A 16433-nucleotide genomic window follows, 5' to 3' on the forward strand; every position below is an offset into this window, starting at 1 on the left:
GCTGGCCAGTGGAGACCTTTGACACCCTCCTCCCCCATCCTGTGCCATAGGTTTTCTTTCTGGTTTCCAGTACCAAATGTGAACTCCATCTTCTGGAGCATGCCTTAAATCCCAATAGAAAGTTGGTGGTCTTTAAGACAGCTGAGCCAGGATTGCACCAGCAGGCACACTGTAATAGCATTTTGGTATTTCAGCACATGGTTTACCAGCAGAAATGTTGGTGAAAGTTCTCTATCAGCAGCCTTCATGACCCACTCCATCTCTAAAAACCACCCAGGATGGTGAGTTATGGGTTCCCAGCTTAACTTTCCATGTCATGCAGTAAAAGTGTGCAGTGTCTTCAACAATAAGGTCTTACTGTCTAGTTCTGGCATACAAACAATACTAGAAATAGCCTTTATTGTTGTATGATAATTTGTTTGTGTTCTAACATATAATGCTTTCCTGGAGATCAGAGGGTAGAGTTAGCCACTACACTAGTTAGCCACAGAGGCTGGGCAGTGGTGGCACACACCTATAATCCCAGCACTTGTGAGGAAGAAACAGGGAAATCAGAAGTTCAAGATCACCCTGGCCTATTCGAGACTGAGCCAATCTAAAATCGAAACAGGGCAGGACGGTGGTGGTGCACACCTTTGATCCCAGCACGTAGGAAGCCGAGGCAGATGGATCTTTGTGAGTTTGAGGCCAGTTTGGTCTACAGAGCAAGTTCCAGGACAGCCAGGGTAACGCCAAACCAAACAAACAAAACAAAGATTTTTAAGACCTTTAAGACTAGGTCTCAGCATGTATCCCCAGCTGGCCTGGAGGCCATTATGTAAATTTGGCTGGCCCCTGCCTCCAGAAAAAAAGTTTTAAAAGTGCAAAGTAATGACTTAAAGAGTTCCTTTTCACCTCAAGGAAGCAGAGGATATTTAAAGCCATATCCAGCTGGGCACGGTGGCACAGAAAGCAAAAACAAGAAGATACCAATTTCAAGGCCAGCCTGGTCTACACACAAAGACCCAGGACAACCAGAATTATGTAGTGAGAGCCTGTCTCAAAAACACAAACACATCCAACTAAATAGGAAAAGAGAGGATTAAAGATTATCGAGCCTTCTTTTTCAGAATTGGTGTTTCTAATGAGGCACATTACCCAAAAACAATTCAACCACATTACTAGATACAAGTTGTTTCTTTGGAAAAATCCTGTCCAAGAAAGCTGCCAATATTTGTTTTTAAGAGAAACCTCTCAAGGAAGAGAAATTTTGGAATAGGGCTGCAGGCTATTCATGTTGTACCCAGAGTTCCCCAAAGACCACCAAGAGACCAAATTTGATGCAAACACCGAGTCTTTTTTATTGTTGTGAGTTAACTTGGGCCTCTCTGCCCATCTGATGCAGCAGCAGAGCAGGAGAGACCCTGAGGAGCAATCAAGCAGTTTTTTTTTTTTTTTTTTTTACAATGATTAGGGTGGGGGATATTGGTTTGAACTAATTGGAGAGTTGCAGCTGCAAGGAAAATGGTATATTCTCCGGTCGTTCATGTCATCACACCTATATCATCAGCAGACCCATTTCCTGACAGTTAGACATCCCATTTTTTATCTCCAGGAAATTCATTTCTTTGATGGCTATGGTATACAATCTAAAGCAGCAGAAAATATCCCACAGGACATACCTGGTGCTTTGTTTATTACACAAGTTATGTCACATCATATCCTTTAGGTGATGGCAGGAAATGTCTGGAACTCGTTTTTTATGTAGCTCCTAATTGTCTGGGTCTAGGGGCAGATGAGCAGCATATCCTCTCGTGTTTGTTTGTTTGTTTTTTTAGAATAATTTGTCCAAGGGCCTACTGACACCCCTCTGACCCTTCTCTAAGATGGTGGCCACCCTGTCACCCTCTCAGTTCACTCATCTTAACATTGCTGAACAGTAGTAAGTCCGTTCAAACATGTTCCTGGAGTCTGCTGAACATTCTCTCTCTGTGCTCAAATGTCAAGCAGTAGCCAATGGCATCTTCTGTTTCTCGAATCTGTTTCTGGAACCTGTATCTTTCCCTCGCAAATTCTTGCCATGGTCCTTTGCGATCCTCATCACCACTTACACAATACTCGGTAACTTCTTCAAGGAAGGTTACCCTTTTTCTTTTGACGTGGGTGTATTTTTCTCCAGAAAGAGACTTTTTTCTTTTGATACGGGTGTATTTTTCTCCAGAAAGAGCCTCACCCAGCCCATAGTCTGGACTATTATCTTCTTGGCTCTCTAACAGTGGTACCTTATAAGAAAGTAAGTTATGACACCCAGAAAGGGCCTCCATGGCCTGAGGAGACGCTTTTGAGTCCTGACAGCCTTTCCAGTTGTTCCCTGACATTTGAGAAGGAGCCTTAAAATTTAAAAGGTTGTAGGGGTCCTCAGAATTGCAGAAAGAGTTCCACAATCTAAGATTCTCCTTTTCATCTGCATTGGCTTCCCAGTCATCTTCCTCCCCAGAGCTATGCTCGGGGGTCTCAAGAAGGTGTCTGGCCTGAGACCCTCCTACACCGGAGTTGCCAGACAAGGACTTCTCTGAATCACACGGGTCTCCAGGGACAATTCTGTCGGCAGTCTGAATTGTGGCTGTAAAATTTGGGGAACTGTAAGGATCTACACTGCAGAAAGAGTTCCAAAGGTAAAGGCCTTCAGAGTCTTGTCCCTTGTCTGATTCGGACAGGGAGCCTTCACCCTCCGGTTCCTCATCCCAAACCCCACTTTCTGAATCAGCACTGGTTTCCAAGCCAGTGGAGGCACCTCCCAAAACACAATCAATCAGTTTGTTGCTACAAGCTGGTCCGGCAGAAATAGGAGAGTCATCCTCTATGTCTGAGCAATCAGCTACACTAATGTGTTCCTCTTCTCCTTCTTTTTCCACAGGTAACTCGCAAGACAGATTGCTTCCCTGAGGGCTTTGTGAAAATTCTTGAATCAACAAGTCTATTTTTTTCTTACCGGGCTTGGGGCTGGCTCTAGCGGGGGACACCGCCTGTGCTGGGATACCTGCACCGTGTTGTGGGTCCATCCGAAGAAGGCTGTGTTTCTCCTCCAGGCTGTCGTAGCCGTTATCTTGGTCAGGGATGGGTAACTCTTGACCCTTCTTAGCCTGAAGTAATTCCAGCCGTTTCATATTCCCGCGGGCCTTCTGTAGAAAGAGGGGGACACCTCTGCCACGCGTTTGCGGAGATCTCTTCACTCAGTAGCTTGGGGCAGGAGCGCTGAATGTGTGGAGATCCTGTCTCTCCGAATCCTCACACTGAATGGCAGAGAGATTCTGTCTCCACTGGCCTTTTATATTCCTGTCTCCACTTCCCTAGCCCTGGGATTAAAGGCATGACCATTCCATGTGCTGGGATCAATGACTGATTCAATCTCTTTCAGACTGATTCAATCTCGAGTAGTCCAGGGTGACCTTGAACTCCTGATCTTCCTGCTTCCTACTCCCAAGTGCTGGGTTTAAGGGTGTGTGCCACCACTGCCTGACCTCTATGGTTAACTAGTGGCTAGCTCTTCCCTCTGATCTCCAGGAAAGCTTTATTTGTCAGAACACAAACTAAATATCATACATTTTATGGTTCATGGAGTCTCGGGTGCTTTCTTGACCAATAACTCATAGGGAAATACCTTACTGCTGGCATTGGGGGTTTCATTCAATAACCTTATGGCCCCTGGAAGTGTCTTTTTCCACTCATGTAGATGGCCATTTGTATTAAAACAGTCTGGTTGTGCATTCTTGTTTGGTGTATCTACTAGTACCCTCTGTGGATCAGGCATATAGATGACTGCATGGTATCCCTTCCAGTATGTTATTTGACACAGCAGTTAGTTCAATTACTTAGGGATTCTCTGTGGCTTTAAAGGACCCTATTCCTAGGACAGTGTGTATGGCATCGGTGAAGGGGCTTGTGGACACCACACCTCATTTTGGTAAGTATGCCTACCACCTTTATAGAGTTTGATTCTGTGCCATGCCAGAAAGAGGTTTGGCCAAGAGGCCTTCCATGCACCCCTTTATTGGTTAAGCTATTTTTATAGTCATAGAGGTGGAACCAGGTACAGAATCAACCTGTTGCAACACTTTATGTACTGCCCACAGTTGCTTTTCTGTTGCTATGGTAATGAGCTTCTACTCCTTCCCATGTGAGACCAAAACCCCACTGAAACCATTTGTTCAGGTTACTGTTGCCTTAGCCACCAGCTCTAGCCCTCTGAACTGATGACTTCTAACAGAAAAGAACATTGGGGTCACAGGACATACAGCTGTTTAGCTTGAGCTACAAGGATCTTAGCCTGCTCCAAAGCCCATGGAGCCTTTCTGTCCCAGTCCCACATACCACTCTTAAATCAAGTTACACACAGGACAGACAACTTACACAAGATGAAATATGAAAATCTGCCAATACCCCAAGTCTGCAGAGTTCCTGTAGCTCCTTACATTTACAAGTATAGGCTCTTGTAGGATTTTGTCAATAACATTATCAGGAATCATATGAATGCATCCTACCAGACCATAGTACTGCTAGAATTTTACAGCTGTGCCTGGTCCTTGTACCTTGGGTAGATTGATCTCCCATCCTCATTCCTTTAAATTCACCTGTAAATTTCTCAAATAGTTCTCCTAATCTGTAAAACACTCAGAGGTCATCATTATGCCCCTACAACCAAACCTTTTTCCAGAGGGTGGACAGGACAAGGCACCATCCTGAACCACCATTCCATAACAAATACTGAGGTTGCAAAGATAACCTTTAAGTGCTCTAAAAGTCCATTGTCAACTGTTCTCAGCAGGTGTCAGGTGATCCCAGAAGTAGACAACTAAGAAGATACTAAGATTAAGCATAAGCAGGGTCTAATATAGCATGGAAAGTTTCTAACGATTTGCATGGAAATCTTTTTTGCATCTTTTGCTTCCTGTACAGATCAAGGTTAGGTACAATGCATGGAAAGAAGGTGCTAACTTAATTAACTCCTTGTAAGCCCCCAATCATCCTCTCTGAGACATTATTTTTCCATAACCTGGAGTTCTTCCACAAAGCCTCCCTACATTTTTTCAAATCTGATCAACTTGGTGAGCCTGATTTAATCTAGGACCCTGGGACCTACTCAGGGACAAAGGTGAATGTGACCCTAATTTCCCCTACTACAGCTGCCAGCTCCGTGGGTCAGAGTGGCCCTAGCTTGGCATTGTGGCTGGAGCCTCTCCATTCACCATTATTCCTGTATGTTGAGGGAGGTCCTCACTGGACAACCAATCTCCACCCCTAGTGCAACCTTCACTGGAAAGAAAGGTATTCTCCTTAGTCTGAGGAAAATTTTCACCCTTGGGACAAGCTTGATCATCTTCACTTGTATTGTTCTATCATGGATGCCTTCTGTGAACTGCTCCTCAGGCTTCAAAGCCTTCCAGAATCTCCTTAGTATACGACTTGTATTTCTATCAATTTTTCCCTGTAGGAACTCTAGTTGGAGACAAATCTTGCTGCATTGGTTTTCTAGTAACCCAGACGGATCTCTTTCTCAGAGTTAACTTTTTACTATCTCCTCTAGGTTGCTATCTCATTACATGCTCTGTCTTCAGATGCTGGTCCAAGTTGCCGAAATCTGCCAAAGCATTTCCTACTTTATAAAGCTTTTGCCCCATCAATGGACTCAGCAAAGCCACTAAAGCTCCATGTCAGCCTTGATTTCCCTACTGGATCAATACAGTTTTTTCTGGCCCAGTGAATTTAAGTTCAAAACCACCTTCTCTTATTCCTAGTTCCCTAAGCAGTGTCTCACCCTCCTCTATAATCCTCCAATTCCTGATATTTATGGAAACTTCAAATGGAGATAATCAAGTGTTTCTTGAAAGGTTCTAGTAGGCCCAAGCATGGCAAACATGGCTTTGGCAAGTATAGCCTTTCCTTCATTCCCTCTGACTTGCTAAACTGTTAGATTACATTCCTAAAGCTAGTCACCAAAGTCTATTGTCTTATTTGGCCACTTCTCCTGACCACCAACGTGCAGCTATCAAAGTATTGAAGTATAACTTTCAAAAACTCCATTTCTGCTACCATAATAAACATGACCATCAAAACAAACCAACTCATCCTAACACAGGTTTTTCATTTTTCCATTTATAAACTATCATTTGCCTATAGGCTGTGTCTGTCTCCTGTCTATCCAGAGGCAGTCCTTTGTCCCTAGGGGGCAAATATCCCTCCCACCTATCCTTTGTTCTTTTCCCTTCTCCCTCATCCTCTATTTCCTGTCTTTGTCTCTTATTCCCTGGTCTTTGGCCCTCTGTGGCAAATAAATATCCTTTGTACTAGGAACGTGGTCTTTGAATGTCTAGTGCCAACTGATCCTTTCATGGTGAGCCAGACTCTCAGAGTTGGCATTCAGTCATACTGTTTTGGGTTTTGCAACCTTGGTTGTTAAGGATGTATGGGAAGTTAAATTGCTCAGTTTTTCCTGTCTTCACAGCAGTCAGACTGATCCCATCCATAGCCTACAACCTCACAAGCTATGATGAGACAGATTCTTTCATTGCTTGTTGAAAAGACTTCCCTAATTCCAGCAGCTCAGGCACTGAATATCCCCTGGTAACTATAGTTTTTTCACTGGACCATTTTTAATGCCCAATGTACATGCTGGATTATAGATTTCTCCTTTTTGCATATTAAAGGTTGGAACTGCAGGACATCTTTTATTGCTTTTACCATGTTCTATTCCTCCTCACTATATGGATCTTACCATGGATTCCAAGAAGGACTTTTGAGCATGGATCTAACTTGTACTCTTTTCCTTCTGGCCCCCAAACCTTAAGAAGCAACAAGTCAACACCTCCATCTCATCTTCCTGTTAATCTAATTCACTTTAGATGGGAGGGTAACACAGAGGATCCTAAACAGCCACAAGTCCCTTTCTTGTAGCAATTCCTCTCTTATATGAAGAAGTTCCTGGCCATCTCAGCTTCAGATGTATTTCTAACTACACACAACAGAGGCCAAGCAACCTCGGCTGGTACTTGCTGACATTCTCAACCCTTTTGCATTAATCTCAAAGACTGCAAAGTTTTCTCTAAAACTTTAACTGTTTTAAAGGCATCTCCATATTCATATCGGGGTCTGCACTTGTCCAGCAGCCATTCCACTCCATATGATATAGATGAAGACTACTGTCCTGGAATTCCTTCTACAGAAGTTCCTAACGGTGATGGTTCAGACTTAGTGGCAGGTCTCCTTGTCCATAGCAAAGCCGTGCAACCACTGTCCAAGCACACTAACACATACCATAAAGGAAAGGACAATGCTGTTGGGATTTGCTCCATGGATGGTTTTCCTGTTCAGGATTCTCAGCCTCAGTTTCATGTCTTGATAACTACATCCAGGACCAGTCAATCATTCCTTCCCAACTAATCTTTGGTTCTGCCAGGTCCCTGTTCAGGTGCCAAGTTACATTGTATGACATAACTTTTCCTTGAGAGAGGCAACACACATGTCTACTCACACCAGATGGAGATCCCACAACAGATCAAAGTATAGATATAACCAACATCCAATTTGGTGAACCAACGAGTTGTATTGGGATTACTTACAGAAATATTACATACAGGAGCAGAAATGACACAAAACAGCTGCGTCACTAAAGCTCACCTAGCATGTGTGACAGCTCATGAAACTGGGAACCAGGAGCACATGGCACAGCCTCCGGGAAGAGCAACAGGTTGGAGAATGTCCTTTCCAATTGTCTCTGGTCTAAACCTCTTTCAGGCATCTGGTCTGGATTCATAGTCTTCTTTGTAGCCCAGCTTCCTCCAAGCAAGACGAACTATCACCTATTACTGTTTTGGGACAAGGAGGGGCCTAGTGAATCTGGTCAGTTTCTTGGACTTCTGGAAGCTATTTTGGGTTGTTTACCTTCCTGCTCAAGGAGCTTCCTACAGGATGGGATGTTTTAATCTCCTTTGTGGAAACTGTTGCACAACAGAAGGCATCAGTTAGTGGAAATGGACCAATGATAGGTTGAACCAAAACAAGTTAAAGTCACTAAAAATAAAATACCCTGTTGAGGGGAATGAAGTACTCTTTATAGCCCACATAATATAAATATGCAATATGATGTCAGTAAATAAAAACATTAAATTAAAAGAGGACACAAAAGGATAAATAAAGAGGATTCAACTATATAATCTTCAGAAGCTGGCTAATATTTGATATTCTGAAATATAACTCTCAGGATGAGAGAATAGATGGTGGCTGGGAATTAGTAAATTAGGTTGTTATAGTATTGGTAGCATGTGAGTTAGTTCCCTAAGCCATGTTTACATATCTATTAATATTTTCACTTTGTGGTCTGTTCTGCATTCAAATGTTTGTGATTTAGTAATGTAATGTATATGTATATATATTCAATCTAAATAAACATAGTATGATTTACTTGTATTAAAATATATGCAAACAAGACATTGCAAACTGTGAATATTTCTGAAATGTTTTATTTAATCTCCATTTTCCTAAAAGTTTTTTTTATTTGATGTTCCTTTACAGTTTTAAAAGAAAGTATAGCATTCTGTTTAATGCATAATTTCACTCTTTTTCTCTCCAATTCTGAATCAATTCCACATGGTGAATCCTTGCATTTCTATTTTTGTGCACTCGTAAAATTGAAACCACTCCTTGTAAATTAATGGATCAAAAACCATGTAATTTGGATATATATTACCAACAAATTGGCATTGAAGTATTTTCTGTTTCTGCACACAACAACAAGACTTAATAAGCAAAAGACATGAACAAATGCTGATGTTTATGTATTTCATGGAATAAAAAAATTAAATCAAAGGTTGGAAAGGATTCTTCCTTCTGGCCAGTATAAAGAATATATACTTCTTATACGGAAAGGTCTAAATTTCCCCCATTTTACAACCAAATTTAGGTTTCAGTTTAAGAGCAAACATTTTTTTTTCCAACAAAGGGCCATTATAGTCAACATCACCCCTGACAACATTGGTGAGGAGGGTAGCATGTACAGGGCCTGAGGCAGCCCCACAGTATCACAAGATACTGACCAAAAAAGGACACTTCCTGTAACCCCCTGAAACAGGCCTGGCCGGACTTGCCCCAGTATGCCCAAAGATGGAAAACTAAAACCTCAGCTAATCAAAAATATACTAGTATAGCTACTGCTTGCCTGACTAATTATGTTTGAGATGACCTAACTGTTCCTGAAATCCCCCTAGATTTGCTTAAAAGAAGCCTGCATGCTCCTCTCAGGTTCATTGCCATTTTGTATAGGTGAATGACCCCACATATAGTAGTAAATAAATGCTCTTTACTCTTGCATACTATTTTAGTCTGGGGTCTTCCTTCAGCATTTTCTTGGACCCTTTCAAAATTATTATAATGAAACTTCATTACACAATGTCCCTATTGTGGTCAGTGTTTTTAATTTGTAAATCTCATAAACAGTGACTATAATTACTCCAACTGTTTCAGGAATTCTAGGCTGCCTTCTTCTTTTTTAATCATCTCTGGGTTTCTAGATGAATTAGAGATGTTTGTTGGAACCCAAGGTTGAAGACCTATGCTTGTATGCTTGAGGCAATTCTTTGGATTACTCTAAACAGGTATGATTAATTAGGTTTCTTTTGCAAAGTAATATCCAGCATTGAGCGTTATCAGCATTTTTACTCTCAAACAGGACTGTTATTTGTGATAAAGTGGAATGTCTATCCAGACTTGGCTCTGAAAATCTGATTAGAAGCTTTCTTGTTTAGTATTTTATGAAAGATTATTTCAGTATATTTGGCAACTCTCCAGTAATGAAACTTTAACAGTTGTTAGGTTTATTATAATTTCAAATGATGTTTTAATTTGCATGCTTACCTTGTTTTTATGCCTCTAATGGAGAGTTACAGTTTCCTAGCTTATTCCTTTCCAACTATCATTCCTGGACCTTTGGATGTATTCATTTTATAATAGTTTCCTAAATATTTGTAATAATTTGTACCTCATTTGGGTATGTTCTGAGGCTAATATTACTCATTACCAAAACTGACCCATAAAATGTTAAAAACATGCACAAATAAAGCAAGCCTTGAAATTTCTGTTCTTGAAATACCCTAGTCAAGAACAGAAAATGGTACAGAAGAAACATACAATAGTACTTGTATAATATTTCAAACAGAAAAACATGGTAAATAATTCAACAGTATGTATATATGTATTTCAACTAAACATAAATTAATAAAAAATTCTACTACCTTCATCATATTTACCTCTATACTATAGGAGAAGGAAGTTGCATTATAGAACAGTGTGAGGTATGATGATGATGATATATATAATCACTTAAATATCTTCAATGCTCATTCAACACCCTGCAATGATCATTGCTCTCTTGTTTACAAATTTTTGATGTGGAAACAATATTGAAAACAAAAAACGAAGCAGGGAAATCTGACCAATCAAGATTTAGTTTACAAACTCCATAGCAATCAGAGAAATAAAAGCTAAGCGACAATGGGATTCAGCATCAAAATTATCATATTAGCCAAAATGAGAAAGTCAAGTAATTAGAACATCAAAGCTTTAGGAAGTAGGACAACAGGGGTCTTCCTGATTACTGAAAGAAGTGAGAATTTAAAGAGCTACTCATGAGGGCATATAAAGGATTTTGGAAAATCAAATGTGTATAACTTGTGACAAGCAAACACTTTTCATAATGGAGATGTATATATGTATATATATATGTACATAATGTCTAATATACATATTAGAGATTCCTATAAGCTGGAGGCAAATTGGTCATGTGCATATTGGAGCAAAGGTAATTGAAGTTAGGAAATGATAACAGCCAGTTACTAAGAGCTTGCCAGCTTTCAAAGTTATATTAAATGATTTCTAAATTGTTAAGATAAATCTCTATCTATCTATCTGTTCTTCCAGAGTTCAATGATATGTAGAGGATAGGTTGGAAACTCAAGAGTTAATGTAGCTCATGTCTGTGGATGAAGAATTCCTTCTGCTTCAGTGGCTCCAGTCTGTTCTTTTCTATAATTTCCAACTGTGTGGGTGAGGCCCAGCCATTTTATAGAAGACAAGCTGCTTTATTCAGTCTACTGGGTTAAATGTTAATTGCATATTTAAAAATATTTTAAAGCAAAACCAATGTCGGTATTTGACCAAGTATCTGTGTACTATGACAGAGATAAGGTGACATGTAGAATTAACCACCAGAGAGATGTCAAATGAAAATATTTGTGCTGTGAGTCTGAAAGAAATCAAATCTGTGACTCTGTGAAGCTTCTTTTAAAAACTTTCCCATTTTAAAAAGCAATGCACGTGTAAGTATTAAAATCAAACAAATACATTCTTTTCATTTTAAGTAAAAAGAAAGAAAAGTAATCAAAATCCAGAACTTTAGGTCCAAAATTAATGTGTCAAAATTCATTATTCTGAACTTCACATATCCATAAAATTGGAAAATACATAGTAAATGAGAACAAAATAATAGTGGCAGCATAAGTACAACATATGTGAATAATTTTATCCTGGTATTTAGAAGACAAGTGGAAATACAGTTGGCTAGGTTATTCTTGGTGATGGAAGCCCCACATCAGCAGATCTCTTCCCTTGATTACTGTGCCTCAGTTCATCCTCTGTCCCACTGTGTCATCCTGCATTCATCATCTCTCATCTCCTTTTCCCACTCTCTACTGTTCTCAGTGAGAACAAGTGATTTCTAAATTTCTTCATCAAATAAGATCTTTTCCTGCTAATTCCCACCCACCTTAACTCTAATATAAAATTTGGCCTTTGTATATGCCTCTCCCCTGAGTCCCTTTTCACAAAGATCACCAAATATCTGAGTTGCCATGTTTAACACGGTCTGGTGGAGCCATTTATATTGTCCCTTCTCATAATGAAATATTTGTGTCATATAAATGACTTCAAATGTTATCAAACTGATGACTGTAGAAATAGAGTGAATACTCAAAGATTATCAGATCCCAATCATGAATGTCATTTACTTTAGTCACTATATCTTCAGAGCTCATTCATGGAATGAAGAAAATCTGTACCTTAACCTAAGTCCCCAAAAGTCATCATTATGCTTTAGGCAGAAAATACTCATACAAGATCTGAGTAATTAAGATGATGGATCAAAGATAATAGAACATTGAGTTATTTTAAATTTCTTTTCCAAAAGATTTAATTGTATTTCATTTCTGGATCACATGAATTCAAGAGACTGATAGGAAAGGATAGGAGACAGAGAAACACAAAATTTGAGGTAAATTGAGTTGGTTACCCAATACCAAATGGTTTATCCTGAAAGTATACATACCAACATTATATATAGACTGATCAGGTTGTACTCTTGTGTTTATAGATACATAACAATAAATATTTATGTTTATATGATATATGTGCCTATTAAAAATTATTTATTTGGCCGGCGGTGGTGGCGCACACCTTTAATCCCAGCACTCGGGAGGCAGAGCCAGGCGGACCTCTGTGAGTTCGAGGCCAGCCTGGACTACCAAGTGAGTTCCAGGAAAGGTGCAAAGCTACACAGAGAAACCCTGCCTCAAAAAAACAAAAAAAAAAATTATTTATTTGATATATATATATATATATATATATATATATATATATATATATATACTCATACATTTACATATGGGAATATTTATCTGTGTGTGAGTGTGTGTGGGTGTGTTTGTGTGTGTGGGTGACAACAATTATTGAAAAAGAGTCTATAAATTTGGAAGAGAGTGAGGATGAGTATATGGAAGGAATTTGGAGGTAGGATATAGAGCAGGACATTATAAGATTGCATTATGTCCCCAAACTAAAAAGTACTGAAAATAATAAAAATATTTTTCTCCTCTTGAGAAAATTAAGTATATTTTTAAAAACAGATTTTTAATTGTTATTAATTTTTATCTTTTTATTGTTTTAAAAATATCTTGTTTTCTTTCCACTTTGTTTTGTTTTATATTTTGTTTCTCATTTTTCTGTTATGTTCCAAATCACTCGCAATCCTGAAGTGGTTGTTTGACATTTCTAGATATTCATGGAAGAGCACAATTTGAAAATGTGAGACTCTCATTCTTTTAAGACTCACCTTAGAGATACAAATTTTACACAAGAACATATTGAAAATTATAAGAATACTAAATTAAAGAAAATAAAAATTTTAACTGATCATTTTCTCAAAAGTAGTTAGTATTATTAGGCTATTTATTCTCACTATTCACACTCTTCAGTGTCTTAGAGATAATTCCTTTGTCAGAAAAATCACTCTGCACCTCAAGAGCAACAACTGAGAACATCTCACACCACTGGTGTCTGTTATGCCATCTGAACGGTTCACCTTTTTGAGATTATTTATGCTCATAATGCTCTGCTAATTTTTGTTTTATTTAAACTCTAATATAATAAATGGAGTCACCACATTTTCCTACCCCTTGATTGACTCTCTTCCTGAATAAATTTTAGATTTTTGAGGCACCTGGGAGGTATTTTTCTATCTTGACAAATAACTAGGCCCAGGGTGTGTAATGAAAGGCATTAGACCTAACAGAAAGTCACAGAGAGGATGCAGCTTCTAAATCAAACTCATGCTTGAGATTCAGAATACCTTTCTTGCATAGTAACAACTCACTATCAAGTAGCTCTGTTGTTCAGAGCTGGGCCCTTGAAATCACTGGATATGAAGGGAACCCAATGCACCATTTTTAACCTTTCTGACCTAAGACCTAACATTTGATCTTGTGTTAAAATAAGTTCATGCTACTTATTTAAAAGAGAGAGAGAGAGAGAGAGAGAGAGAGAGAGAGAGAGAGAGAGAGAGAGAATGGGAAATAAGATGTAATATATATATATATTTTTTTCTTCATTTTAACGAAGCTTGAGTCAATTCATATAACCTAGAAAAGGTCCATAGTGAAGCACTACCATAAGTCATTCTTTTGCATCTTAAGTTATCATCCTCCTTCTCATATTGTTGACCAAAAACCCAACTTATTGTCATATATAAATTTCTAAGTTTCTTTTTTGACCTAATGTCAGTTGATGACATGACAAAATAACTTGTTAATTGCTTTACTTCCTCCTAAGTCATGTTTTATAATGGTAAAAATCTTTATCTGCCTTCCATATACTATTTTCCCGTCTACTAGCATAGAGTGTAGCAGAGATGTAATATGCATGTGTTAAATGATTAAATACAGATCCTGGAGCTTACACTGCATAGATATAAGATTTTATGGGGAAAGATAAAAGTAAGAGATGTAACATAGGCTTTATCCAAAGTATATAAAGTTGAGCTTTGAATTCCAGAGAAGATTTCTGGTGGAACTTAAGCCACGGATAAAATCTTCAATAATGAGGAAGATTTTCGAAGGAAATAAAAGTTTAAAAAGTTGTTACAAGACTGAAGTCAGGACAGAGGTGATGAAAGTACATAAAGGCAGAGCTTAGGAACTTGACTTTGTATTATAGGCTTTGGAAATCTGCTGAAATAGATTAAGCAGCTGAGATACTCAACTATCTATTTAAGAGTCAATATTCAAAGTTAATAAATTCTCTGGATTTATTTAAGAATGCATATCCACAGTATTTAAAAATAAACAGAAATTTGCTTATTTAATTTTTTGGATGAGAGACTACAATGAAAAAGAACTTCATACAGTGGATAAGATTCAATGAACCTAAATTAGAAAACATCATCATGCTTAGAATTTAATATAAATGAAAGTTTGGTAAACACAATTAAAGTCTGTTGAAATTTAAGACATCAGTGAGAAAAGATTGCATTTTCAGTGGACTATGTTAGAAAGACAAAATATTTGAAATTTTCAGGCATAATTGTATACTATTTAATCAGATACAATGATTTTTTTATGCACAGATAATTTATTACATTGTCCCACCAAATAGATGGATATTTTTAATGACCTCCATCTTTCCCTTATCAAATTTAATTCTCATCAAACAATCTTGCAATCGCTTCTCAAAATCTCAATGATTCTCTCCCAGTCCTGGAGAGTAGCCAGTGTCAAGCTGCTCTCCCCATCTGGTCCTGGAACTTATTCAGGACTGTGAAGAAGTTGGAATGACAGGACGGTGTTAGTCATTCAACACAAGGCAGAGCTTCATCAGGATTTGGCATCTCTGTAGACCACACACACCCTCACCCCGTATCTAAGTACTTTTCATTGGCTCTTCTGGTAAACAAATTGGTTACATGACCAAGAGTTTTACCCTTGTTTTATGCAAGGAGGAATGGTGACTCACAATGGGAAAGATATCTCAAGGGAAATGGGAAGTGGCAGTGCTGGTTCTCATATCCTGTCTCATGATTCAGCACTCTATGATTTGAAAGCTACAGCTACCACATTGCAATATATTTTCCTTTGCCCCTTAGCCAACAAGAGTTATAAATAATATCACTCATTTATACTACATAGCCATGTATATGCAAATTAATAAATATATATGTCTCCACAATACACAGTAAATATATTTCTACATACATGCAAAACAGGAAATATATATCCAATTCTAAATGTATGCACACAATATGTATATATGTATGTATTTCCTATTAATAAGAAAGATATATTTTCATACTATAAAATTTAGTAAAATCTGAATACAAGCAAGCTTCATATATTTATGTCATTTATATTTATGTCATTTAAATGACATATATTTATGTCATTTAAATGATTTTTTCTTGAATTTTTACTTATATATCATTTCATAAATTTAGAATAACATATCACTAACATATTTTAAATCATTTAGCGTCATATTCTTATATGTAATCATAATTTATTGGATCACTTTCATGAACTGCTAGATTGTTACGTTTTTGGCAAACAGAAATAAGTGGCATATAAATAAATATCATTATATATATTGATGTTTGCCATTACAGTCTATTTATGGGACATCTCTGTAGAAATGTACTTTGAGATAAAATTACATCAAATGAGTGGGAAAAGTCTGTGAGTAACATGAAAGAACACTTACCTAGAATGCAGAGTCCCAGATTCCACCACATAAAATTTTGCATGACTGAGCATCACAATAGTATCAGCACTCAGGGGCAGAGGAATGAGTTACACAGTTTCAGTGAGTATTGTCTACATAACAAGTTCAAAGCTGTTCTAAACTCCATTAGACTGTCTCAAAACAATAATAACAATTATCACCATTATTACACGTTGACCTTTAAAATACTAGTCAAATGTCTTAGTTATTTTATCCCCTTCTACAGTTCATTTCCTGATATTATACTACTTTTCTTTAAAAATTACTCAAAATATTTCTTTTATTTATTATTTTCCTTATACAATACATCACAGCCACAGCCTCTCCCTCACTCCATTCTACCCAACCCCTCTATACCCCTCTAC

The 16433-nt window shown here is 38.0% G+C and overlaps 1 protein-coding gene across 1 annotated transcript; it reads right to left on the bottom strand.

Annotated features, from left to right (window-relative positions):
• Positions 1-1902: 1902 nt before the first annotated feature.
• Positions 1903-5657, bottom strand: LOC128117205 (protein phosphatase 1 regulatory subunit 15B-like). Its single transcript, XM_052749201.1, is given in 4 exon segments — positions 1903-1946; positions 1949-3147; positions 3149-3219; positions 5580-5657. Coding segments are annotated over 4 exon segments (1392 nt in total).
• Positions 5658-16433: the final 10776 nt, after the last annotated feature.

This window comes from Peromyscus californicus, unplaced genomic scaffold (genome assembly GCF_007827085.1).
Source record: "Peromyscus californicus insignis strain IS unplaced genomic scaffold, ASM782708v3 Scaffold_20__1_contigs__length_68692818, whole genome shotgun sequence".
Taxonomy (NCBI): domain Eukaryota; kingdom Metazoa; phylum Chordata; class Mammalia; order Rodentia; family Cricetidae; genus Peromyscus; species Peromyscus californicus.